Source organism: Pelophylax lessonae, assembly GCF_965119305.1.
Source record: "Pelophylax lessonae genome assembly, chromosome: 1".
Lineage (NCBI taxonomy): Eukaryota > Metazoa > Chordata > Amphibia > Anura > Ranidae > Pelophylax > Pelophylax lessonae.
Window position 1 is genome coordinate 357,198,945 of NC_138768.1, and position 25,675 is coordinate 357,224,619.

Genomic DNA, 25,675 nt, shown 5'->3' on the forward strand with positions numbered 1-25,675 from the left:
GGGACTGGGATTCAAGTTTTAGGTTGACGTATGCCTTCTGTCACTGAGTGCTTTAAACCTCTTCAACAATTACGAATGGCTGGGTTTTGCAGTGTCCAGATGGACTCTAATGATGTAGCCTAATTAAAAAAATTAAGACCAAAATTTCTCTGGGAGATGTTCCAGATAATGTCAAAGGAAAAAAAAAAAGTGCAATTAGTGGAGGATTTATGGGTGAATTTTCCAGTGCTGTTAAGTGTCCAAAAGATACAGTATAATGACTAATTAATTGAAGGAGGTTAATTATAGAATTAACTTTGTTAACAAACACAAGTTCACAGAAATATTAGAAGTTACTTAAGTTTAATGCTTAAAAGTCTGAATGCACAAACAATCTAGTATAATATATGTACTTGTGGTCAACAATGTAATATAATTATGTACAATGACACAATTTAGTATCAAAATCTTTCTACACTGTAGATTATTACGAAACTGTTAATGACATCAAACACTGTGTACTGAAAACACCATTTTTTGCTACCACATTTTGCAAGTTCAGTAGAACAGTCCGACTTTCAGTATTGATTCATTTCTAGTAGGAAATAAACTCATTTCTACGTATACGGTAAAATTTATCTACAATGTCCTTTTTGATTTTGATCCATAGCAGCAAAGGCACTGTACATCAGCAGATCCACAGACTTTAAGAATTTTAAAGCATTTAAAATAACAAAAGTAAAAATACAAAAAGAATCACATATTAATTAAACAGCAACAATGACATAAAAAGGTAAAATATTGTCTGAGGCATGGTGGCTCAGTGTGTCTAATATTGGACAAGAAGGCCTGAAATGAAGATCCCCTCCATGGAAGTGTTACATTCGCTTGCATCTCTGTATGTATCATCTGGTGCTGGAACAGTGGTGAGAATGATCCTTCTGAGACTGCTCAGGTGCCCATTATTTAGTAAAGCAGTAATGACAAGATTACAACAGAAATCCTGTGGAAAATGGCCATGCTGTAAACTATCCAGGAGGGAAAATGCTGAATTACTTGGGGGTGTAGGTCTGTCTGTCTGCAAAAAAAAAAAGAAAATTTTATTAAAACACCAAATCACTATGACTGCATTTGTTTTGACATTCATACATAAAACTGTTTCACTGCCTTTAAAGTGGCAATCCTAGCTAATGATATAAGACAAACATTTCAGTTATGGTTATGTCATTTAAAGCCGAACTCTAGGGACAAAAACGCATTTATACAGTATATTCCTCTATATGTGAATATTCTAATCAGCACAACCTCTAATTGCCCAATTCAATAAGAAAATATATATACGTGTACAAAGCAAATATTAATTGTTGCAGACAACTGGGTAAAATTATGAAAAACGAACAAGTGAATCTTCTATGAATTGCTGCTAGCACCACAAAAGTGTTTTCACCTCAATTTAGCAAATCATAAACTTATATACTAATGCAGCGCAACTTTTTAGTAAACCTAAAGTGCAAGTGCTTTGTAATATTGTATTACCAAATAAAACTCATATTATACATAGATCAACTACTACAATTGATCAATGAAAATCGAAAAACAAAACTTTTTAGCATGTAGCAAGTGAAAGGAATTCACACAAAAAAAAAAATCAATCATGAAAAAAATCCTAAAATATCCAAAAAATTACCATATAAATATCTTCTTTCACCTCTGTGAATACACAATGTGATGCAAGACAAAACATAAAAAAGTGCCCGTGCAATCCTCCACCTGTGCCGACTGCCTGCTCACCTTACGTTATGAGTCAAATTCTGTCGTTGGCAACTATGGCATCTCTTGATCTGCTAAGCCAAGTACCAAAACCTCATCTCGCAGCCATCCTTCACATATTATTGTAAAAAAAAAAAAAAAATCATAAAAAATACAATGCAAATATCTAAAAAGTGCTTGGTAATAGAGGACACATTATTAAATATAAGGTAATGGTCAATACACACCAGGGGAATAGTAAAAGTAACCATGCATAAAATAATGATAATGCAACGAATGAAAGACGACCAAAAATAAATCAAAATTGAATAAAAAGGGAAATATTAATAAAATAAATCCCACAGAATTCTGAAAAACGGGGAGACAAGATCATATACGAAATAATGAATAATAAAAAAAGTTATAATGTGAAAAATAAGTATAATCCTGAAACACAACTATATTTAAAAAAAATAAATAAAAATTGAGATAGATAAGGGAACAAAAAAGTGATATTTATACACAATATCTCACTATTTTAAAATTACATTGAGTATGTAAAATATGTGGAACATAATGATGAGATATTATAGAAGACAAAAAATTATCAACCAAGATTACCAATCTGATTGAATATTACCTGGGATTTAATGGGTCCTTTATAACCATTTATGGCAAGCACTTTTTAGATATTTGCAATGTATTTTTTTCCAATAATATGTGAAGAATGGCTGTGAGATTATAGTACAGGATTTATATGCACCAACAGTTTTGCAGTGCTTTACAACATTAGGGTAGACAGTACAGTCACAATATATATCAATACAGGAGGAATCAGAGGGCCCTGCTCGTTAGAGTTTACTGAGGAGGATTGCTAGAGTAGGTTTTGGTACTTGGATTAGCAGATCAAGAGTTGCCATAGTTGTCAACAATGGAAGTGGTGTCCCATGGAATACTGAATTTTTTCCATTCCGTGTGTCACTGGCATTAGTTCTGGCCGGAGTGCCTCCAAGAAAAACATTAGTACAGCTGACGGCTTCATTATGGGCAGCCGTGCATATTGAAACTGCGGGATGGGGTTAGGCTCCTCCCCACTGACAAATGGGATAGGAGCCTGACATCAGATGTCCTCCCGCGGCCATTCCTAGATACACGGTGGTAAGCCAGTTTTTGTATATGAGTGGATAGCTGGTATAGGTTAAGTGGCTTTTATGCGAGTAGAATGCAATACATTTTAGCCAGAATAAAGTGATTTTATATAGAGAGCATTAGATTTGCCTATCTTCTGTTGCATAGGACTGCCATCTCGTGATTACACCTGTTAAGGAGAGCGTATGTGCAAGGGGAACAGATGGTTTACTTGCCACTACGACTGGATTATAACCATAAGGGGAAACACTTATTATAAATCACTGGTATAACAGGAGTCCTAAGGTAGGGTGAGTGGCCAAGTCAGCACAGGTGGAAGAATGCACAGACACTTTGTGTGTTTTGTCTTGCATCACATTCTGCTTATTCACAGAGGAGGAAGAAGATATTTATATGGACATTTTTTTTTTTTTAGAATTTTTCCATGATTGATTTTTCGTGTGTTTGAATTTCTTTCACTTGCTACATGTTTAAAGGTTTTGTTTTTGAATTTTTATTGGTCGATTGTAGCAGTTGATATGTGTAGACTATGAGCTTTATTTGGCAATATAAGATTACACAGCACTTGCACTTACGTTTTACCAAAGAGTTGCGCTGCTAGAATATATAGGTTTTAATATATTTCTCTATAGCCACAAAGGATATAAATCAACTTTTTGTGCATAAAATGCCTTTGCAAACCTAGATATTACCTTTTATGAATTAGGTTGACATCAGAGTGACCTGGCATTATCAGCACTCAGACTTTGACCTATGTCAATGGTATCAGGTTGAGATGCTTCTGAGATCAGTCAGAATTCATTGACCTGTACATCTGATCTGCTTCAAATAGCTTTTGCATTTCCATAGACTTGTATGGGAATGCAAAACTATTATTGCACAGTGCTTTCAGTCTGACAGTAAGGGGACACGTACAGGATGGCACAGTCAATTTATTGCTACTCCATTTTCCAATCAGTCGGCAAGAGAACTACTAAGGAGGGAAGCTTCAGCAGCCATTAGGCTCAGTTCAAAGTTAACACAAACATTATTTTCAATAATGTAACTGTTCTATTTACCTGTTTCCAATGAGTTTTGAAAATACAGACATGACTACAATAAAGATTCATCTATGCGTTAAAGCTTTGTCTATAGCCACCCATGAAATGACTGTTTAACAGTAAACACCGAGGATGCTGGCAGCTTTAAAATCGTAAGGTAGGACATATATGAGGAGCAAATAACTAGAAATCATTTATGGTAGCAACCAACTGTACATTGTAGAACACTGTAGAAAGGCAATTCAAGTCCCTGTCTGAACTTACAAGAAATGCCCCTATCATAGTCAGATGGACAATTAAAAAATGGGGGGGGGGGGAGCCTAGCTCACTGAGGGATTTTAAGGATGGTAGGAGGGAACCTTTGCTGGAGGTTACCCATGTCCACCCCCCAAAAAAACACCATAAGGGGAGAGGGGGGGACTGCACTTGGCCTTCCATGATGTGGGTAACACTCCAGACAGAATCCTCGCCATTGAAGTAGGGGAGCGGTCGGCCAAGGGACTTCTGCGACCCAGACCCAAGCCCGGTCGTATGTGACCCTGCAACAAGTTTAACTCGGGAGCCAGCCTTTGTCCGTGAGGCTATGTCGCAACTGACCTAGTGCGTAGCTGTGGTGTGCTCGCTGGCTGGGCCAACTGGATTTAGATTACCCAGCCCATTGGCAGTTGATTGTAGATCTACCAAGAGAAAAAAACAAAAAAGATGTAGGGAAGGAGAAAAAATTGCTAGGACCAGAGATCCCACTGGGAGCCTAGGTCTTTACTCCTGACTAGATACATTAAAGACGGATTACCTAGAGCAGAGTGTGGGGGGGGGGGTTATATACCAAGCTGAGGAGGGCCCATGGGCGTAGCCAGGTGTTTTTTGCTCTGCCTAGTCCTACTCCTGGAGGAGGCGATATAACCCAGTAGTTATGATTTATGGAGCACTGGGTTTGTCGATGAACGAAAGAGAAAATGCACTGTCACTGTATTGACACTGGCAAAAAAAGGGGTTAACAGAGGCAATCAAAGGGTTAAATGTGTTCCCTGGGAGTGCTTGCTAACTGTGTGGGGGGATGCTTTGACTGGGGGAAGACAGAGATGCGTGTTCCTGCCTAGCAGAAACACAGGATCTCTCTCTCTCACCCTTGTTTACATAGGCAGACCGCCATTCTGCCTCGCTTGGAAATTATCGCTGGGTGCCGGTGAACATTAGGTCCACTGGACCTGCTGATTGGTGGGAGCACCGATTAGTGGGAGCGGATCGCATGAGCGCACCAGACATCGAAATGACGTACCGGGGCCACCCTGCCGCAGTGTATGTAGGTGGGACGGTCCGGAAGCAGTTAAAGGAATAGGAGAACAAAAACATGATGATCGCGTTGCGCCTGACAAAAATTGTTGATAGAACAATGGTTAGCACCTGAGTTTAATACTGTTGATCTTGATCAATAGTGGAAGATTTATTTTTCTTTGAGAACCTAATGGGGAGCATTACGCACAATAAGGTAGTTTGTTTTGGATATTTTTTTTATTTACTATATAAAACATTGCTTCTTTAGAGATTCACTCTAATGCTGTAAAGTATAAAGGAAAAAAGTAAATGGAAAACAAACCCTAGCAAGTCCATGGACTATTTTGCAATAATGCCTAGTTGGAAGCTTTCTTCTGTAGTTATGGTAAATCTGTCGGCATGCAAATATATTTTGACACAAGGTAAAAATGATTACACATCATGAAGAATGCATATTTACATAATTGTAGCCTAGAGCTCTTGTCTTGTTTTGGAAATCCAGCATAACACAGTAACCATCTGACAAGCGTGGCATGGCTGAAATGTGGCCTTTGTGCTAGAGCTGCCCCTACTGGCCTCTAATCCTCCATAATAACCAGTATGAGAATCTTTCATCACAGCAGTGGTTTTCCAGCTGCACACGGAATGGGCCAGAGGGGAATTTGTGGTGGTTAGTCGAGAGGAGAGAGGTCAGGAGTTGGAACTATTGTCTGATACAAATATAATCCTTTTATTTTCTATGCCTGTGTGCTAAACATTTCAGACTGTACAAATTATTCTTTGTTTTGCTTGCTATTATTCCTACTAAGAATTAGTGGTTAAAGTGTTATGCTTGTGGTGGCCTTCAAAACTAGAATATGAAACCTGCAAATGATCTTCGTACAAGCAGGCCACATGTAGAAAACACTGATGAAGGAAGAAAGCTTTTAGGTTTGGGGCAAAACTAAGCTACTCCATATTTTAAATAGCAATCCATTGGCTCCATTTTTAAATGGGCCTGCAGACCAACATGGCAAACTAACAGAAGTCACTGCAGTAAAATGTAAGCTTCTTACCATAATACTACACATAGAGCTGACAAAAACTGATGGTTCCAAGTTATATATTAGAGCAAATGGAAAACAGTTTACAAGCTGGATACACAGGTAAGGTTACGGTTGAAATTTTATATAAATATACACTGCTTAGCCAATAAAAAATTATGACCAGCGACAGGTAAAATGAACAGAGATTATCTCGTGACTATGGCATTTAAAAGTGGGTGGGATATATTAGGCAGCAAGTGAAAATGTTGCCCAAGAAGTTGAGGTGTTGAAAGCAGGAAGAAAAATGGACAAATGTAAGGATTTGAGGGCCAATTTGTAATGGCTAGACAAAGACAAACAGGTCAGAGCAACTCCAAATTTACTGCTTTTATGGGGTGTTCCTGGTCTGCAGTAGTCAGGACCTACCAAAAAAGGTCCAAGGAAGGAAAACCGGCAACAGTCATGAGCGACCAAGGCTTATTGATGTACATGGGGAGTGAAGGCTGGCAGGTGTAGTCAAAAAATAGAAAAGCTACTGCAGCTGAAAAGGTTAAATGCTGGTCTGACAGAAAGGTCTCAGAACACACAGTGCAGAGAGCCACAGACCAGTCAGAGGGGCCGTGCCAACCCATGTCCACAGCCAAAAGCACCTACACTGGGCACATGAGCATCAGAAATGAACAACAGAGCAATGGAAGAAGCTGGCCCAGTCTGATGAATTCAATAACGGTTTGAGGAACACAACAAGAAGTTGAAGTTGTTGACTTGGCCTCCAAATTCTCCATATCTCAAATCGAGCATTTGTGGGATGTGCTGGAAAAACAAGTGAATGCCATGTAGGCCCCACTTACAGGAATGAAACAATCTGCTACTGACAGCTTGGTGCCAGATAGCACAGAGTATCTTCAGAGGTCTAGTAAAGTCCATCCTTCGAGAGGTTATAGTAGGCAGTCATAACATAGCTGATTGGTGTATGATGATCAGGTTTACGCTAAGTGCCTTGCTGGAATCCCTTTCTGTAAATTTTTAAATGCTACATGCTAAAATTGCATTTAAGTGTAACGATTTATTAAAGGCCTGATGCACACTGAACAAAAAATGCTTTTAGGGGCGTCCGGCATTTTTTTTTTCCCCTGCCTCTAAACACCTCTCCATGTTGTACTCTGTGTCAATGCACACATAGGCGTTTAGAGGCAGAAAGGAAAAAAGAGGGGAGAAAAACAAAAAAAACCCCAAAAAAAAAAACTGTCAGCATTCAGGAGCAGCGCCAAAACATGTGTTTGGGCATATCAACCGCTTGAGCGTTTATTCATTTAGAAGGCCAGAATAAATTATGGCCAATGAAATTAATGGACATGCCTAAACGTGTTTGCACACATCAAGCATTTTTTTTTTCTGCCAAAACACTGCTGCCAGGAAGAAAGGTGTTAAGGAGAGCTGGGCAAATGCCCTGTGTGCATGATGCCTTACCATTTATGCAGCAGTTTTTCTCTACTTTTCACAAAGTTTGCATTGGCTATCCACAATGACACAGTTAAGACAAATCCAAGCTTGAGTAGGGGCTTGCAGTCATACACTTGGCAGACATGCAGAGAGTTGCTCCAGGATCAAATATGTTTAGCCTTTTCTGTGTTAGCTCTTCAGTGTACAGCAACAAAATGTAGCAAATGAGGTGTATAAAGGTCTTAAAAACGGTTTCTTCCAGGCCTGTTCTCTAATTCTAGCATTATTTTGAGTCACTATTGGGCTAAATACACTGTTTAACTTGCCTGATTTGGCCTGTCGCAACCTTAAAAAGCCAGTAAGGCAGGCCACAAAGGGTGTAAATTTCTGTCTTGCAACTATCAACAGACACTGCTGACAGGGGAATCCTTCCTGCCAAGGAAATGTCTGCTTTTGGCAGGGGGGTAAGGGGCTATAGCAGCTAGAGAAACCAGCAGGCTGGTTGTACCGAAGTTAATCAACTTGGTACATTCAGCCTGCTCATTAATGGTTCGAATCTCGAACTGCATTCGAGCAGCCTAAGTCATGGATTGGTTTAACCCCTTGGAGACGGCACCACCCAGCCCTTTAAGGGGTTTAGGATGCCAGGAGGCAGGGTAGAGTTTGGGATCATGTGACCACCGTGACTGGCTGTCACATAATCGGAAAGCTCCCAAACAAGCAGCGATTGGGAGCTTTCTGTTAGCCGCCAGTAGTTGTGCCAGGAGCGCGCTCTCAGCAAAGCTGTATTTTCACTAATGCGCACAAATATGTGGCCACCAGGAGGCCACATATTTGCATGCCAGCAATGCAAAGAGGTTAAATCATAAACAGAAGTAACCAAATATTGGCCAATGTTATCCAGCTTTTTAGAAAAAAAAAACGGAACAATCGATACCAAAAACCAGAATTCGCAGTATGACCTTTACAACCGTCATGGCCATGCTGCAGGTTTGTCAGGTCAGACTTTGCCATTGCAGTGACCCAGTGGATTAGATTTATGATGGCAGAAATAACTGTAGTTATACGATGACCATACTGTATACATGTAGTAAAAGTCTGACTCCGATGTTCACCTATCTGAATAGGATGCTATAAATATTAAAGACTAAGATACTCCTTTATTAGCAAAGTACTTGTTTACTCTGTATGCTTCTAAAAATATTACTTGGCAAAATAATACCCCTGGCTATATATCAGTTCACATGGGGTATATCCTTTGACTGATAATTCCCATGATTGTTTTCGATCATAACCCGATGAGGCAATTCAGCTTTTACTTAATATTTATTGGTTCATACAGTATACATTTTTTTGCCAGTCTGCAGGTCTGCCAGATGCATGATAAATAGCTTTTCATTTATAATTCCATGGTACTGAAATGAGCCCAATTATAGCTGTAGCACACAACACAGCTACTAAAGGGACTAAAAAAAAAAAAAAAAATAGGCAAATCTATAGTTTTATGTACTTCTATCAGCTATTATGAAAATTCAGTGCTGCAGTATTTCGGTTCTCGAATGCTACAGGTTTCAGTGGTATTTCCTGTGAAATAAAAAGGCCAAAATGCCACTTGCTACAGAATATCCCAGGTTTAGGGGTGGTGTGTTTTACAGCGAATTGGCGATGGTGTAGAGGTACCATGAATGGTCAGCATGTTTCACCACAGATTCAATTTAACGGGATTCCGTCAAGAAACAATAGCTGCATGATTGGCGATGAATGCAATCACCCCTAATTCACTTGTCATACTTGTTCTAGGAAAGTGACACTGAATCCCTTGCCAAATCCCTGGAACCAATAACTCCTAAAAATGAAGGTAGGTTACTCAAAGAACCCACTAATGGTAACTTGGCCCTACATAGCTACACCTCATCTTGTGCATAAAATTCAATTCAATTTAACGTTATTAATTTAAATTACATTGATCAATTTTTTTTTCTACACAAGGATTTGCTTTCACCACAAAGTCTAAAATCTATGCACTATTAATTTCTAGGAAAGCAGTATGTTATTTTCCAAGCTGGTTAATAGAGACAGTAATATATTTTAAGCTCACTGTAATGGTAGAAATATCATATGTGAACCAATACAACTTTGATGTTTAATTCTCTCTCATTTCATTCTAATAAGGTTGGCGCCAGCTGAATAAATTATCAACAACTTTGAGCATCTGTTTAAAAACAAAACTAAAACTTTTAACTGCAGAATGCCTGTCAAGGCTGTAAAAACATGAATCTGGTGCCAAGGATTCATTAACTGATTCCTTCCAGAACACGAAAAGGGACACAAGTGAATTTGGCCATTTAGAATATTCCACTGATGCAGCTAAATCTTGAATAAAAATAATTAAATAAAAAAATACAAATAAAAATGTATATTATATATACATACACATACACACACACACACTATCTCACAAAAATGTGTACAACCCTCACATTTTTGTAAATATTTTATTATATCTTTTCATGTGACAACACTGAAGAAATGACACTTTGCTACAATATAAATTAGTAAGTGTACAGCTTGTATAACAGTGTAAATTTGCTGTTCTCTCAAAATAACTCAACACACAGCCATTAATGTCTAAAAGGCTGGCAACAAAAGTGAGTAGACCTCAAAATGGCCAAATTGGGCCCAAAGTGTTAATATTTTGTGTGGCCACCATTATTTTCCAGCACTGCCTTAATCCTGTTGGGCATGGAGTTCACCAGAGCTTCACAGGTTGCCACTGGAGTCCTCTTCCACGAGGACATCACGGAGCTGGTGGATGTTCGAGACCTTGGGCTCCTCCACCTTCCATTTGAGGATGCCCCGCAGATGCTCAATAGGGTTTAGGTCTGGAGACATGCTTGGCCAGTCCATGACATGTTGGAATACTGCCCTGCAGCTGAATCTCTAAAGGGAGGGGATCATGCTCTGCTTAAGTATATCACAATACATGTTGGCATTCATGGTTCCCTTAATCAACTGTAGCTCTCCAGTGTCGAAAGCACTAATACAGCCCCAGACCATGACACTATCACCACCATGCTTGACTATAGGTAACACACACTTGTCTTTGTACTCCTCACCTGGTTGCCACCACACACACTTGACACCATCTGAACCAAATAAGTTTATCTTGGTCTCATCAGACCACAGGAAATAGTTCCAGTAATCCAGGTCCCTAGTCTGCTTGTCTTCAGCAAATTGTTTACAAGCTTTCTGGTGCATCATCTTTAGAAGAGGCTTCCTTCTGGGACAACAGACAGACAAATTTGATACAGTGTGCGGCGGATGGTCTGAGCACTGACAGACTGACCCCTCACCCCTTCAACCTCTGCAGCAATGCTGGCAGCACTCATATGTCTACTTCCCTGTTATACCGCTGTATGGTCTTGGCCACCGTGCTGCAGCTCAGTTTCAGGGTCTTGGCAATCTTCTTATAGCCTAGGCCATCTTTGTAGTGCAAAAATTCTTTTTTTCAGATCCTCAGAGAGTTCTTTGCCATGAGGTGCCATTATGAACTTCCAGTGACCAGTATGAGAGAGAGAGTGATAACACCAAATTTAACACCTGCTCCACATTCACACCTGAGACCTTGTAGCACTAACGAGTCACTTGACACCGGGGAGGGAAAATGGCTAATTGGGCCCAATTTGGACATTTTAATTCAGGGGTGTACTCACTTTTGTTGCCAGCGGTTTAGACATTAATGGCTGTGTGTTGAGTTATTTTGAGGGGACAGCAAATTTACACTGTTATACAAGCTACACTCTCACTACTTTACATTGTAGCAAAGTGTCATTTCTTCAGTGTTGTCACATGAAAAGATACCATAAAATGTTTACAAAAAGGTGAGGGGTGTACTTACTTTTGTGAGATAGTGCATATATAATTATATATATATATATATATATATATATATATATATATATATATATATATATATATATATATATATATATATATATACACATATACATACACACACATATACATATACACACACATACATACACACACATACATACATACATACACACAGCCCTCAAAAATTCCACTCGCCTGATCGCATTTTGCGAGTGGAATTATGAGGATGGCGAATAAGGGCTGTGCTGTAGTGTATGGGAATGTATTAGTGCCTGCCCCTGCCGCCGCCGTCCACAGCGCAGCCTGCATTGACATTCTTCTTCAGAAAACAGTGGACCCGGGGGCACTCTGCATTGAAAGGGGGCACGCTGTGGGCACTCTGCATTGAAAGGGGGCACGCTGTGGGCTCTCTGCATTGTAAGGGGGCAAGCTGTGGGCACTCTAAAGTTGTTGTGGCTGTTAATATTTTTTTGTAACTTAATTCTGAATAAAACATTTAACAGTGTAATTTTATGAGATATTTTACGAGGGCGTGTTTAGGGGCTGAGCAGGGTAGGGTTTGGGTGGGGCAACAATTGGCGAGTAACTCTTAAGGCCTGGCTAGTAGCTCATTACTTGAAATTTTAAGCCCTGTACACACACACACACACATATATATATATATATATATATATATATATATATATATATATATATATATATATATATATATAGTATATGCGTTATATATTGTGTTTAGTTGTGTCGAGTATTGGTCTGCATACACCAAACAGTGAATTCTCCATTGTAAAATTCCAAACTATGTTTTTATAAGAAATTGTCAAGCGGTTTAACTCTCAAACATAAAACTAAAACATTAATTTGGAATGGAAAGACCCTACTAGGTTACCCCAATAACTTGAGAAAATATACACACCTCATAAACCTTTGTAAATGAACAGCGTGGGGACTTAAGCCGAGTACACACAAACTGAGATTTCGGTACGTGTGTACTCCTCTGTTTAAACAGAAGCCGGTCCAACAACTGCATACTGTCGAATGGTCATGCTGGAAATCCAGCATTCAATCAACATTTGCAGCAGATGGCTGCAGTGCTGATCTGTGTATTCCAATGGAGGGGAGAGTCCCTGCTCTCAAAATACAATAGCGCAGTGAGGGTGATCCCCACACATCCACATCACTTGTGAATTCAGGGATCAGCAGTTTTTTTTTTTTTCTATTCAACCTGCTAAGTGTATACCCTGCTTCAGTAGTTTGGTTGTTCCAAGTCTGGCTGACCTCATCAGCATGAAAATAGTTTTCACTAGGTGCTTCCAAAACATAGTATGCATCTGTATTGAACATGGCATGTAAAAACAAAAGAGTTTAAGCTTTCTTGGGGGCAGGACTGATGTGAATGGCTAACAATTTCTATAAAAAACAAAAAAAAAAACCTGCAAAATATAGAATAATTATATATATATATATATATATATATATATATATATATATATATATATATATATATATATATATATATATAAATATATAAAACTTAAAGTGTATGCAAACTAACAGTAAACCTCTTTTTTTTGTCCCTTTTGGTCAAACGTTTGAAATCAAACAGATAAAATGCGAAGTGCAAAAAACAAACAAACAAAACATAAAAAACCTGTTAAAAACTGATGATAGAATGTGCTCTCTGCATGGGAATTGTGGGGGCTCCTGCAGTAGGAGAGCAAAAATAGAGTGAAAGAGGAACTCCAGTCAATTGTCGAAAATGTTAAAAAGTCAGCATCTATATATGTTGTAGCTGCTGATTTTCAATAAACAGGTACCAGTTTTTCACCAGTCTTTGGTGTGGGAAGCCAGATATGACTAAATTCACAGCTAGCTCCCCACTGCCCATGCATGAGACACAGCCTTCTGAGACCTATGATGTTTTCCAGGAGGTTGCAGCCAAGGAGGGGGGTGCTGAACTTCTGCTCTGCACATTTAGGCAAGCTGTGCTTAAGTGGGAGCAGGTGCCTGCCGGACATAGCGTACCCACTCTAATGATAAAGTTCCACTTAAGTACAGGCACCATACAGTAACAATTATGCAGCAGCAGGGTTTACTTTTCCTTATTTGCCTACCGGTTGACTTTAAGCAGTAAGTCAGCATGACACAGTGGCTATTCTACTCTAATGGGCCATACACACTATACAATTTTCTTTAGATTTTTTTCCTTCAGACTTACCAAAACCATATAATATGAAGTCAAACCTAAACTCAATTTGTATGCAATCAGACAGGCCCTTGCACTACATAGAAAAGGTAAATCTAAAGGAAATCGGACAACAAAAGTTGTCAGATTAAGGCTGGGTTCACACTTATACGAATTGGATGCGGGTTTCCCACATCCAATTAGCATGACAGGAGAGTGACTGGCTCTCAATGGAGCCAGTTCACACAGCTCCGGTGTGGTCGCAGTCCACACTGGAAAAGGGTCCTATGTGTCTTTGGCTCCGTTTAAAGTCCGAGGACACACCGGACCCCTGATGTGAGCCACGGCTAGTGTGAACCCAGCCTTATTCGCTGATCTAAAAATCTCAATACAATAATGCAGAATAAGGAAGAGTAGGTATGTAAAATATTTTACATCAACAAAGATGGCAAGGGAGGGCCATACAGTGTATAAAAGAAAGTGATGTGTGCCCAGGAATCACAGCTGCAGGTATGCACATTGTGTATAAACAGATGAGCACCCTAGGATGCTTTCTACCTCGACGGTCACCAGTGTGGCCAGTACAAACTTTCAAAAAGGCTTATTTACACATTATCCTGCAAAGTAAAACGGATGTAAACCCTCACACATACCCAGTGAAGTGAACAGCATCAGATAATAAGTTATAAGTTTTACATGTATATCTGCTATCTTCAACCTGCTATATTCTTTAGAAAGTGCAGGATAGAGAGTTTTTCTTCCTGTTCAGCAATCAGTGTGGATTCTTGGCATACATTGACACAGCTGATTGGAGGAAAGGCACACACCCCACTCCACATAGGCAAAGGAACGAATGTGCAGAACTGTGCTGTGAATAGACCAGCTCACTGCTAATCGATTTACAGCAGGAAGACACAGGACTTAGGGCTTTGGAGAGAGATAAGAAAACACTACAGATATATATGTGCTTAGCTCAAAAGTCATGAATCTGGTTGACATACACTTTAAGGGATTCCTCACACATGCTAAAATTAAGACACAAGCAGTATCTGGTTTAATTTAACCTTTGTTACCATGTGATTGCAGGGTATTGTGATGCAAAGTCTTCATTTAATTTGAAATGAAAACTACAAGTCAAAGCAGACAAAACTGCAGCATGGAAACCCCATTGCTCTAGTAAGACTAGAAGCTACTGACATGATTTAGTTTGCCTGCAACTCAAAACACTGAAAATGCATGACAATAGCATCCGTTGAGTGAGCCAAAAATAAACTTGAGTCAAACGCCATTTAATACTTGTCAAATTCAGAACATACAGACTGCATAATAAAACAGACTCACCTTCATTTTTGCAGCCAGGGCAGGCCACTTTTCTAAAGTCCATTCATATTTTAGAAAGTCTTCTTTACACAAAATAAATATGTTACAACTATAATACAGAATCCAAGAATTGTAGCCCGATGTATAGAATAAGTATACTCTTCTTGTGTGTCTTCCACACATTTATGTGAAGATTTGGTTTCAAGTTCCTAGTAGAAGTATTTACAACAAGATAGGAAACTGAGGAACGCATTTGGCAAAGAAAGAAAGAGCGGGAACTTTGTATGGTGGGTAGATCAGGTCCTTGGTTCCAAAAAGGTGTGATTTTACAGAAAAGTGCTACTAAAAAGCATCCTGATGGCAGTCTGAATTTGATTCTAATAAATAACTTCATACACTGTAGCCTTCTTGTCCCCTGATCCAGTGACAATGTATTTATCATCTGCAGAGATGTCGCAGCTCAGCACAGATGAAGATTCTTTGGACTGTGGGAAATAATAAACAATGAACAGTGAGATGAGAGGTTCTCTCCAAAAAAAGGAACACAAGACAATGAACAGGCACAGATGTCTGCTGCTAAAACAGGTCACTTCTCCACATTTTCAGATTTGTTTAGCTCAGGTAAACACTGTCAGACTTGAAGAAAATGAAAAGTAGATTTTCACTTCCATGCAAAATATGCTTCCTGACAACCAGCAGAAGTGTATATTCAAGTTAATAGTGGTGATGCGGATGTGCCTGTATATAAGTATAGGACCTCTTATCAGGAACACTTGGTATTGGAGACCTTATTAATCTTTACAGCAGTGATCCACATAATGACAGAATAAAATGTTATGTTATTTTCTCAATGTGTAGAAGATATTTTTTTTTGCATTCTTTCCTGAAGTTGTTTGTTTTAAAAGTAGTGTATGATAACAGATACACTTGTGCATAATTTCTTTTACAAAGTGTGATGGGTTTCTCCTATGAAATGAGCACAAATCTCCACAAATTATACATGGGCATTTTTAAAAGGACCCATTCTCACTGGGGCATTGTGTTCATGTAACCCATTGATTTGGATTTGAATGAGCTGGCAACATACCGAGAAAACATAGAAAAGTATCCTGCAACATTTTCTATGACGCAGTGCACCACAACACACAGGTTAGTTAGTGCATATAATAAAGCTTTCCTGTAGGTAAAATTAATATCTCCTAGACTCTCTCCTAAACGGTGCACGTTTAACTAGCAGCAGCTGGTCCCCAGCGCATGCGCGCTTAACCACTTGCTGACTGCCGCACGACTATTTATGTCGGCAGTCAGCCCCTCACAGGCAGAGCGGCGTAGGGCTACGTCGCTAGCCTGTAAGGGTTTTGGGAGCGAGCGCGCGCCGCCGGATGCGCTCTCCCGCTCGGTCACGGACCCCCTGCGCGTGTGCCCGGCGGACCCGATGTCCGCCGGGCACTCGCGATCGTCCATGACAGCGGGAAATAGGCAGGCGGCTACTGTAAACAAAGCCGCCTGTCAGTTCTCCCTGTGTAAGAATAGTGATCAAACGGTTCTACTATGTAGGACCGTTGATCATTGTTCTTACACATCAAGCCACAGCCAATCACAGTTAGAAACACGCCCCTAGGACACACTTAACCCCTCCCTCTCCAATACAGTTAACTCCTTCACTGCCAGTGTCATTTTTACAGTAACAGTGCATATGTATAGCACTGATTACTGTAGTAATGTCACTGGTAACCCCAAAAGTGTCAAAAATGTCAGTCAAGGGTCCGATCTGACCGCCCCAATGTCACAGTCCCGCAAAAAAAAAAAAAATCGCAGATCGCCGCCATTAGGCGTTAAAAACAAAAATGACAAAAATCTTTCCCTTTGTTAGTAAATGCAATAACTTTTGCGCAAACCAATTAAAATACACTTTTTGCAATTTTTTTTACCAAACATATGGTAAAAAAAAAAATGGCCTAAAATGTTAAAAATTTGATTTTTACATTTTTTTGGGTGGAATTTCATATAAAAAAAAATGTGAAAAATATTGTTATTTTTGCAAAATTGACGCTCTTTTTTTTGTCTATAGCGCATGATCAAAAAATCGCATAGGTGATCAAATACCACCAAAAGAAAGCTCCGTTTGTGGGAAAAAAAGGATACCAAATTCGTTTAGGTACAGTGTCGCACGACCGCGCAATTGTCCGTTAAAGTCACGCAGTGCCGAATCGCAAAATAGGCCCTGGTCAGGAAGGGGGTAAAATCTTCCAGGGCTTAAGTGGTTAAGGAACAGTATACCCCAGCCGTTCCTTCAGAGCTGCGTTCAGTGGCCGAAACTCCCGAAAGCATCTGGGTGGCGCGACCATTCAAGTAGCCGCAGGCAGAAAACTCTGAAGGCAGGCCGTGTGAAGATGGAATCCTATGCAGAGGTAACCGCACACCACTGCGGTGCATACTAGCACAATATGACATTGCCTTGCAGGAGGAAAGTTTTTTTTTTTTTTTTTTCTTACACTACCGCTTCAATAACTAAAAACAATGAAAGTCTCTTATGCAGCATTTCACATTTAAAGTAATCTGATAATAAAGATGGATCTTGTGAGATTTTAGTAGCAAGACTAGTCTACGAAAATGTGCTTGTGTAGCGGTCATGTGACCACTCGTTTTTTGGTCTTAGAGCCAGAGGGGACAGCTGCAGCCATATAGGCATGTATGCTTCCCCCCCCCCCCCCCACACACACTTCTCCTTTAATCAAACGATCTCACATCATCAATACATTGTGTTCAGTTGTGGCTCGTTCCTCTCGCTGCAAGCACTGGTTTAACATCTTACACTGTCATGTATCTCTTCTTCAAATGTATGATTTTTCATGAAAGATGGTGAAGTGTTTATATTCACATTTTTTGTAAGAAATTAAAAGGCAAGACAAGTCTGGCTTTAGACTTAAACTTTGTCTCATATAGAAATATTTGCACATTAATATGTAACCTGAATTATAAGGATGTTGCAGGTCACCTCAAAGTTCCATGTAATAGCACTTAGTCTGCAGGCTCATTTTTTTTACTTAGTCATGTAACTACATTATTTCCTCCATTTTATAAATATTTCATAGTTCACCTTACATTCCTCAGCAGATCATAGAAAAGATTAGAGGGTTATTTAGCCTCGCTCATATTAATATATATATATATATATATATCATAAAATGCCTTTTTTGTTGTTTTTCATGACCTGGACTAAAAAATACCTTTTTTTTTTAAATGCTGGTAATTATGTAGATGGAGAATACATTTTTATATACAGCCATCCTAGGTTTAAAAAATTAGATTTTTGTACTTACCGTAAAATTCATTTCTCTTTCGTTCATCGATGGACAGCGCTCCATAAATCCTAACTAGTGGGTTATATTGCCTCCTCCAGGAGTAGGACTAGGCAGAACAAAAAACACCTTGCTATGCCCATGGGCCACCCTCAGCTGGTATATAACCCCCCCCCCCCTCTCTGCTCTAGGTAATCAGTTTAGTAGCAAGCAGTATTAGACGTATCAGAACGCCATAGAGGGGTGGGTTTTGTGTCCGTCAAATTCAGAGAAATGGATTTTACAGTAAGTACAAAAATACCATTTTCTCTTTCGCTCGATGGACACCGCTCTATAAATCATCACTAGTGGGACGTCCAAAAGCAGTGCCAAAAGGAAAATGAGGGGTGGGGAAAGTAACCCAAGGCTAAACATAAGAGCCCTTTAACCAGGACACAGGAGCCTTCACCGGGTCACAGGAGCCCTGTCTGAAAAATAAAAGGTTTAAAGAAAAAAACACCCCTCAAGAGGAAACATCCCCTCTTAAACAGCAGCCTGCAAAACTTTGCGGCCAAAAGAAGCATCTGCAGATGCCAAAGTATCTACCCAATTTTGTGAAGGTATGCACGGACGACCAAGTGGCCGCCTTGCAAACTTGCGATATTTAAGCCTGATAACGGAAGACCCAAGAAGCACTCCGCGCCTGAATAGAATGCGCTGTGACAGGGAAAGGTGGAACTTGACCTTAAATGGCATAGGCATGAGTCACCGTCTGTCTGATCCATATGGAGATAGTAGCCAAAGAAACGGCCAGCCTTTTTCTTGGTCTGTCTGTAACCACAAAAAGATCTGACCTCCGAAAAGACTCCGTATCTGCCGGATACACCCGAATCGCATGAACCACATCCAAGGTATGCAAAGCAAATTCCTTGGGATGAGCCGGCTTGGGACACAAGGAAGACAACACAATGTCCTTATTCGAATAGAAGTCAGACAACTTTGGGCAGGAATGATGGACAGGAACGAAGAACCACTTTATCCCTATGGACCACTAAATGGGGAATGTGACAGGATAATGCCGCCAATTCCGATACCCTGTGGGCTGAGGTAATAGCCACCAAGAATGTCACCTTCTGGGATAACGTAGGCAAGGGAAACTCCTGAATATTCTCAAATGGAGGTTTCTGGACAACCAAAAGTACTAAAATTAAATCCCAGGATGGCAAGAGAGACCGTACAGGTGAAGCCACACGTCAAACCCCCTGAATGAAGGTACGAACTAAAGAGTGTGGGTGGCTAGGGGTCGCTGAAAGAAGATTGCCAAGGCAGTCACTTGGCCCTTGATGGTACTCAAGGCCAACTTCTGATCAACGCCCTGTCGAAGAAAGGTTAAGATCCGAGCCACGGAAAAGAATCGAGGATGAGTGCCTATCGACTCACACCAAGAAATCTACGCTTCCTATGTACAATGGTATATCTTGCTGGAAGACTACTTCCTCGTCTTCACCATAGTAGGGATCACTGATCCAGAAACACCTCTATCCTTTAGTACCTGGCTTTCAATAGCTAAGCCATTAAAACCAGCGACTGAAAAGCAGGATGGTAGATCAGCCCTTGGGACAACTGGTCTTCTCTGAGGGGAAAGCCCCCAAAGGGATGATTGGAAGATACTCGCTCTTGATTCCTCGTAGGAAATGCAGGAGAAGCCTTAGTCGAGGGTGATACTGGCCTTACCGTGACTGGACGCCTGCAGCGTCTGTACGAACTTCGGTATCCTCCTGTAGAGCCAAACCTGCTAAAGGAGCTGCATGTAGGACTGTGCAAACAGAACTGTCTTGAAGGTGGATATAACCAGACTCAGAACCTGTATGCAAATCGGGAGAGAGAACTGTCTGTGTGACAGCAGCCTGTGAATCACTGCCTGTGGTTCCTAAACTTTCTTCCAGAGGAAGGACCACCCTGGTCAGAATTAAAATTTAAACCTAGATAAATCAATTTCCTGGACGGGGATAGGGGGGACCTTCGGTAGTTCAGACATCACCAGAACCTTTGCAGGAATTAAATCCACACAAGGAGACTCAGAATCTAAAAAAAACCTGAAAAAGGACAAGCTTTGTCCCCCTTTCTGGGTATCTCCTTGAGGCTCACCAAAGTAGTCAGCGGGGCCAGAAACCAGCAAAGTTGCGCGCGCGAACCCAGCATCATCATGGGCGCAATCCCTGTTCATATCCCAGGCACAGGAAGAGAAAAACTAAGAGGAAGAGCTTCAGCATCCTCAGGAGGCTTCAGCTGTCTCCAGCATCTCCCAGACTAAGGGAAAATGGCCCCCGTGACATTTTTTCAGAAGGTAGGACACACGTTTAGGGGAGACTCTGCTGTGCACTCTGCCCTGGGACCCCCTGCACTATACTCACACTGCAAACAGCAGGGAATCCACCTAGGGGTCTTCTACATAGGGACCCCTCCAGACTACCAGGGCGGGACACACTCTAGGTCAAGACAAGAGGGAATGGGAGAAGGGGAAGCAAAGCTCAGTGAAGGCATTAAGGATGGGAGGAGGGAACCTGCAAGCATGTCCCTGCAAGTCCCTGGAGGTTACTTGCATCCACCCCATAGAAAAACACCAAAAGGGAAGTTGGGGAGGGGCTGTTTGGCCAGTGCTGTACTTATCCTTTTTCCATGGTTCGGGTAAGCATCAGACAGAACTCGCCACTGAGATAGGGGAGCAGTCGGCTAAGGGACCGCTGCCATTTAGATCAAAGCCCGGTTGTATGCGACCCTGCGAGACAATTTACTCACGGGCCAGCCTCTGTCCCTGAGGCTATGTCGCGGCCAACCTAGCGTGTAGCTGCGGTCTGTATGCGCTCGTTGGCTGGGCACTGGATCTAGATTATTCAGCCTATCGCCCAGCCCAGCAGCTGATTGTAGATCTCCGGAGAGCAAAAAAAAAAAGATGTAAGGAAGTAAAAAATTGCTAGAACCAGAGATCCCAGCCGGGAGCCTAGGTCCTGACTAGACAGATTAAAACTGATTACCTAGAGCAGAGAGGCGGATTATATACCAGCGGAGGATGGCCCATGGGCGTAGTAGCCAGGTGTTTTTTGTTCTGCCTAGTCCTGGCGGAGGCAATATAATCCACTAGTTAGGATTTATGGAGCACTGTGTCCATCGATGAACCAAAGAAATGCCTGTTTACAGAGATCAAAAGCTCAAGCTGAAATATACAAAAGTGGAGTAAGAGAAGTGGTTATCCCCTTACCTGATGGCTCCAAAGTTTGATTTTGGATAGAATTTAAAAATTTTTAACTTCAAAAGAATCAGAAGTTGTGTGTATATATATATATATATATATATATATATATATATATATATATATATATATATATATATATATATATATATATATATATATACACATATACACATATACACATATATACACACACATACATACACTTTTTTATTTTAAAACACACACATACTCTGACAGTATGTAATGACTAATCATTACAAAAGCTTGGATTTGCTTTATGGCATTAAACTAGTGCCTCTGTTCTCACTGACAAGGAGTAATGAACTGAGTGACATCTTAGTGGGGCTCTGAAGTATTACATTTCTAGATCTTCTTGCTCACCACAGCACAATGTATTTTATAAATAGCATACAGTATATCCAGTGACAATGGTTTTCCAGTGAAGCGCTTAGCTTAAACACATACAAGCTTTATCTAGAAGTGTGGAAAAAGTACCGTTCCCATCAATGCACTTCTAGCTGCGCATATCTCAGAAAAGCGGATATTACTTAAAATTGATTTCATAAGCTTGCACGTTTATGAAAAATCGTAAGAAAGTAATCAGGAGCTGAATTAAATTGGTAATATTTTTTCTTTGTCCTTCCGACTTTTAATTATGAAGAGGTGACTTATCAGTGGCTACAGATCTATATGTATTAAAATGGCATTAGTAACGGCTATCATTCATTCCACTAATACAACTGCATGTACATGGCCCAGTTTTTTTCATGTTATCCAACCAAGTCAAGCACCATCTATGACAGCTTGTGTTACGCAGAATAAAAAGAAAGCGACAACAAGGAGCCATCATAAGTGTTCCATATCACTTTCAGAGAAATCTCTACAACCATTTCAGGGTTGTTCCCTTTTTTCCCTCAATAAAAGAACAGAAAAAATTGGCCTAAATCTGGTCACTTAGAAGTTTAGGGATATGGTTTAGCAGACACATGTTCCTCTTGCAGTTATGAATAAAACATTATTGAATTTGCTGGTAAAAGTAAAACCGTAAACCCATATGTGCATGACATGTATAAAGTTACAAACTGTGCACTGGAAACGCACAGTGGCACCTAAGCTATGATAACAAATAATACATTTTACCTGGAATATACTGGCTCCATAAGGTGTTCTCCAGGCATTAAGAAGGTTGTCCTTTCCAGTGCTCACAAACCATTTACCTAAAACAAATAAAGGAAAAAGGTGATGCAGGTATTTCTTGCACAGGCTTGACCTTTGCACAGTGTATGAGTGGAAAAACAGCTGGAGGAAAATCGGACAAATAAGAGACATATCAACCAACCCCACTGAAAGAGCAAGTCCAGATTTACAAAGTTACACTCAACTCAATGTTCGGATCTTTGTTTTACCAGTTTATAGTTTAGTATGTTCAATGTACAAGCAGAAACTAAACCAGATAAAAAGATCACAATAACTCACCTACAAATGGCAGACAGGCTATTTTTATTTTGCAGTGGTTGAATTAAAAAAAGTTTAGTCTGCAAATATTTTGCCTTCCCTGCCCCCCCTCCCCATCAACATGCTAATAAAATCTTCAAATTAAATCTGTTTGCATTTCATAGAGAAGCATGAAGACAGTCATGCCGCTAGATCTAAAATAAGTTATGCATTGAAAATGGATAATGGCTGTTGCAACAGGCCAGCAGGATGCTGTACATAACTTTCTGAACACATTACTCCATCCTGCCTCAGTACTTCTCTCAAAAGTCCCCAACCCTAATGCAAATGGTGGGATGGATTTCGGAAGGGGTTATGAAAATATCAAAATGCCTTGAAGGGTGGATTCTAGTCAGGAAAATAGAAAGTTTGCATTTCCGATAGACTGCCCTAAGTAGTGCCCACATATGAATCTGAGGCTACATTATTGAAAGAACAGTAATTCAATGAATTAAAGGGGTGGGCCAGAGACCAGTCACAAAAAGAGAGCGGCAACTAAACAGCCATATTGAAACTTTATTTTGCACTTTCAAAAACAAAAGGTCCATTGGCTATTGCACACAATGGTCTGTACATATAGTGTCAATGCACTGGAAGCAAAATCATGCACTAATAAGGAGACAGCAACCTTCCCTGAGGGCATCACATTAACACCTTCAAGCCCGGCATATAGTAAAATGATGGTAGCGTGGGAGCACTGTTGTTCTGGGAGGATGTCATACGATGTCCTTCCAGAATGTGGGGCCAGGCAGCAGTGCGATCTGTCACTGGCTGTGTTCACCAGACACCTGATGACTAATCACTGCACCGGCCCACTGCCCGGGCCATTTGATCACCGTGACCAATCACAGCAGATCACATGACAGTTGTAAACAATAGATGGCTTCCTTTCATGCCATCTATTGTATACAATTGTGTTAGCTATGATTATTCACAGTAAACACATGGTACAGACAGGCCAATCACAGCCCATCTGTACCATGTGATTATCATTGGCCAATCACAGCTAATCACAACAAAAGACACTGAATGAACTAGTTTCATTCAGTAAAACTGGTTGCTTATACCAATGAAATTCATTGGTAAAAGCAACCTAATGTGTCAAAAAAGAAAAATCCTAATCACTTCCCCAGAGTAGTACAGCGTTACTATGGTAACACTGTATTGCTAAGGTCAGTGTGTTAGAAAAAAAAAATGTAATGAAAAGTTTATTTTTTTTTTTTTTTATACATACTGTCACCGCCACTGTGACCACCCTACCAGTTCTAGGATAACGCTGTGTGTGTGTAATATATATATATATATATATATATATATATATATATATATATATACATACATATACATACATACACACACACACACACATACTAAACACTGATTTGGGTTATTTTCGCCAAAGAAATGCAGCAGAATAAAATGTTCACCTACATATGGTACAGTGTTGCACAACTGTCATTCAACTGCAAATGTCATTCAAAGTGTGACAACGCTGAAAGCTACAAATTGGCCTCGGCAGAAAGGGAGTAAAAGTGCCCGATATTGAAGTGGTTAAAATATCTATTTTCATTTGGTAATTATTATGGTGTTGCATAAGAATTCAAAAAATGAGGCAGGGAAAAAAGTTGAGGCTCTTTAAGGTTACAACTCACGTGCATTACAGTGACTCCACATTGAGCCACCTTATCCTCTGTAATCTTCTAAAAGATTCATGAGTAAGAAATCAACACTTTGGCATTGGTAGTCTACACTAGAGAAGAGACGCATACTGAAACGGATGAGATCTACAAACAAAACAAGCAAATAGATACTTACCACAATGAGCAAACTTGAGGGAGAGTACACAGCTTTCATGAAGATGTAGCTGGTATTTATCTGGCTTGGTAACATGCAACACCTCCACGTTGCTGTTCTCCATACCCACTGCCAGCCATTCACCAGTTGGACAGTATCCCAGGGAGAAGATCTGACGGTAAAAAAAATAAAAGGCATCAGCTTATTTAACATTGTTACAGGAATAATAATACACCTGGATGTTCCTTTTCCCTAATTTATTTAACAAACCTGTCAACCCAGATTTCATGGTCATATTTGAAGTCTAAATGAAATGACTAAATGATCACTAAAATATGTATTTAATTTCCAGATGGCTGACATTAGTGGAAGATGTTTTTTTTATTTTTTATCCATGCACACATATACTGGTGCACAAGCGTTTTGACATTTCTGTAAAAGACAGAGCTTGCAATATTAAAGGAAGTTGTACTCCTAGTACTATGAAGGCTGCCGCTGCTGATCTTTCCATTTGAAAAAGCAGATTTTCCTGCAGCTGTGCAGACCTATTGGATTTTAAAGATAATCCTGCATTTTGCCCATTGAACTTGCACACACTCCCCCACCACTTTGCTGAAGACCTAATACTTCATTTTTCCAAACATTGGGAAGCAGACAACCTCCTCCCAATCAAGATGCAGTACAGAGCAGCATGGGGTTGGTATCAGTGGGCAAAGTTTTTTCTGCAACCACTCTTAGTGGGCAAATCAAGTCTCTTTACTACATTAGGTCAATGACACGGAACAAGTATG

General features: G+C 40.1%; 1 protein-coding gene across 3 annotated transcripts in view; it reads right to left on the minus strand.

The window, feature by feature from the left end:
- Nucleotides 1-325: 325 nt before the first annotated feature.
- The window catches only part of LOC309561965 (transducin-like enhancer protein 4), a 200,143-nt gene continuing 174,793 nt past the window's right edge, over nt 326-25,675 (minus strand). For all 3 annotated transcript variants that reach the window (XM_082266057.1, XM_082266056.1, XM_082266055.1), the window contains 4 exons: nt 24,906-25,056; nt 22,737-22,813; nt 15,084-15,547; nt 326-1,053 (listed from right to left, as the gene is read on the minus strand). In XM_082266057.1, the coding sequence (XP_082122183.1) occupies nt 15,440-15,547; nt 22,737-22,813; nt 24,906-25,056 (336 nt within the window). In that variant the 3' untranslated portion in view covers nt 326-1,053; nt 15,084-15,439. The remainder of the gene's footprint in view (nt 1,054-15,083; nt 15,548-22,736; nt 22,814-24,905; nt 25,057-25,675) is intronic.